General features: G+C 47.3%; 1 protein-coding gene across 4 annotated transcripts in view; it reads left to right on the top strand.

Annotated features, from left to right (window-relative positions):
- LOC108977206 (elastin) overlaps positions 1 to 2,683 on the top strand; it is a 13,844-nt gene that overhangs the window by 7,568 nt on the left and 3,593 nt on the right. For 3 of the 4 annotated variants that reach the window (XM_018946796.1, XM_018946795.1, XM_018946798.1), the window contains exons 3-6: positions 292 to 383; positions 446 to 549; positions 612 to 692; positions 758 to 2,682. In XM_018946796.1, coding sequence (XP_018802341.1) covers positions 292 to 383; positions 446 to 549; positions 612 to 692; positions 758 to 2,682 — 2,202 coding nt within the window. The remainder of the gene's footprint in view (positions 1 to 291; positions 384 to 445; positions 550 to 611; positions 693 to 757; position 2,683) is intronic. The other variant, XM_018946797.1, reaches the window with a different exon arrangement.

The following is a 2,683-nucleotide window of genomic DNA, read 5'->3' as shown; positions in this document are numbered from 1 at the left end:
TTATAAATTAAAAACTATAATTATAATTAAATAATATAATTAAATTTACTTATGCTTACTAAAAACAATAAAAAAAGTCCGAAAAAATTTAAGCATGAATAGTGGTAAGTTATGCGTGGCCACCTGTGCACATATAATAGTAACAAGTATCTTTTCTTCTTTAAGACCTGTCTTGCATAGCTTTATTATGTCCTTAGTTCTATTTTAAAAGTAAAGTTTTGCTTTACATTTATTAGATATATATGCCAGTGTTAGCATAATTTTAAACTAAATTTTACCCTTATGTTTCAGGCGTCATTAGATGAAAGCGTGCCGGAATCGAATTACGAAGTTGATAATGATCAACTTGATTTGGATAGATCAAAACGAAGCGGACGAGGATAGTAAGTTTCATCGTCAATATTTAAATTAAAATCACGTAAATCATTTTACGTTCTCTTTGAAGTATGCGTGGTCAGACGCAATCTCAGTATCTGAATTTTGGCAAACCAGAACAGGATGGCAAAGCTGAAGCAGAGGCTAATGAACACGGATCTAGAACAACAGTTTGTATGAACTCCAGAAAAAGTATATATATTTTAATAAATAAATGAGTAAATGTACAATTTTAGCTGGAAGCCATGGTATGGGACAAGCGCAGAGTCAATTCTCAATGGGAGATTGCAGTGATTGTGCATCAAGTCCCACTTACGGTAAGTTAAATGTAACAATACTGTTACTTAATACTTTACTTAATATATCCACATACATAATTTAGAATATCCCGCGGGCTCTCCCGATCCCCTCACTTATATTGGCGGTAGTGGTAGGCCAGATGCTTTAAGAATCATACCAGGCAGTGCAGGTACTGCTACAATTGGTGGTCCAGGAGTTGCTGGCACATTAAGGCAAGGGGGTGTTTCGGCTCCTGGTGGCGTACAGACTAGTGGCCCTGGAGGTCTAGGTGTAAGAGGCCCTACTGCTGGACATCAGCCCGATGCCGGTTATGGTGTTGGTACTGTTGGACAGCCTGTTGGAGTTGGAGGTGTGGGCGGTGTTGGACAGCAGCCTAGCGGCGGTTATGGTGTTGGTACTGCCGGTCAGCCCACTGGACCTGGAGGTGTTGGAGGTATTGGGCGACAACCTGGTGGCGGTTATGGTCTTGGTATTGCTGGTCAGCCCGCTGGACCTGGAGGTGTTGGCGGTATTGGGCGACAACCCAGTGCCGGTTATGGTGTTGGCACTAGTGGTCAACCCGTTGGACCTGGTGGAATAGCTGGTATTGGACAACAACCTGGTGGTGGCTACGAAGCTGGTGTTGGTGGTCAACCCATTGGACCTGCACCCTCAACTCCTGGCGCAGGTGCTGGTGTTCAACCAGGTGCGATTATAAGGCCGGGAGCTAGACCCGGGACATCTTATGGACCTGGAATTGTTCAACCAACCGGAACTGGTGTCACAGGAGCTGGTGGAGGACCTCAAACAGGAGGTATTGTGCGACCGGGAGCAATTTATGGGCAACCAGAAAGCGTGCAGCCTGGTGGGGCTTTGAGGCCAGGAAGTGGATATGGTACTGGACAAATTGGTGGTCCTAGAGTAGAAGGAGGTACAAGACCTGGTCAGCAAATTAGTGGTCAAGTTGTACATGGTGGTGCGTATGCTCCCAGTGCTGGTCTTCCTTCTGGTTTACCCGGGACAGGTGTGGGCGGATCAGTTGCTGATCAAAGACCAGGAGCACTTGTACAAGGTGGTCCACAAATAACCGGACAGCCAACTTACACAGGTGTTTCTGGCGGTTTACAACCCGGTCAGACTGGTGGATTATATGTACCGCAACCAGGCCGTCAACCTGTGCAAACGGGAGGTGGAGTTGGTGGTGGTGCACCACCCAGTGCTATTTATGGGCCTGGTATAGGTACGACGATTAGTGCAAGGCCTGGTAGTGGTATTCAACAAGGTTTAGATTTAAGTTCGGGTCAAACTTATTCCCCCGGTTTGGGATCTATTACGGGGTCAAGGCCACAAAGTGGAATCGGTTATGCGCCAGGAACCACAGGTATTCAAACTGTTGGCAGACCTCAACCAAGTGGTGTGCAAGCTCCAGGAGTAGGTGTTCCCTCGCGATCTCAAATCTACGGTCCCAGTCCAATCGGTCAAGTACCTGGATCTGGTCAAGCTGGTATCCCGCCTGGCGGTGTTACACGAGGTCAGCCAACTGGACCAGATGTAAGAACTCATCCAACTGAATCTTATTGGCAACCTGGAAGTGGAGTATCTAGTATTCCATCTGGACCTAGTGGAATTTATGCACCAGGTGTCGTTGGAGGTCGGGGAGCTCAACCTGGTACTGGTTATCAACCAGGGGTAGGGTATCAACAAGGTGCTCAATTACAACCAGGTACAGGATATCAACAAACTGGAGGATATCAACCTGGAGCGAGCTTACTACCTGGTGCAGGTTTGCCACCGGGTGTAAGTTACCAACCACAAGTGAGTCCTCAACCAGGAGCAGGTGTCCAACCAGGTACTGGACTACAACCCGGGGTAGGCCCAGGTATAGGATATCACCCAGCAGCAGGATATCAACAGGGAGCTGGACAACAACCAGGAGCAGGCTTACAACCAGGAACAGGATATCAGCCAGGAGCAGGTTACCAACCTGGAGCAGGATATCAACCTGGAGCAGGTTATCAACCAGGAGCTG

The sequence above is a fragment of the Bactrocera latifrons genome, unplaced genomic scaffold, assembly GCF_001853355.1.
Source record: "Bactrocera latifrons isolate USDA-ARS-PBARC rearing strain unplaced genomic scaffold, ASM185335v1 scaffold_85, whole genome shotgun sequence".
NCBI classification, from domain to species: Eukaryota; Metazoa; Arthropoda; class Insecta; order Diptera; family Tephritidae; genus Bactrocera; species Bactrocera latifrons.
Note: the sequence above shows the minus strand (reverse complement) of the source record. Positions and strands in the feature narration are given on the sequence as shown.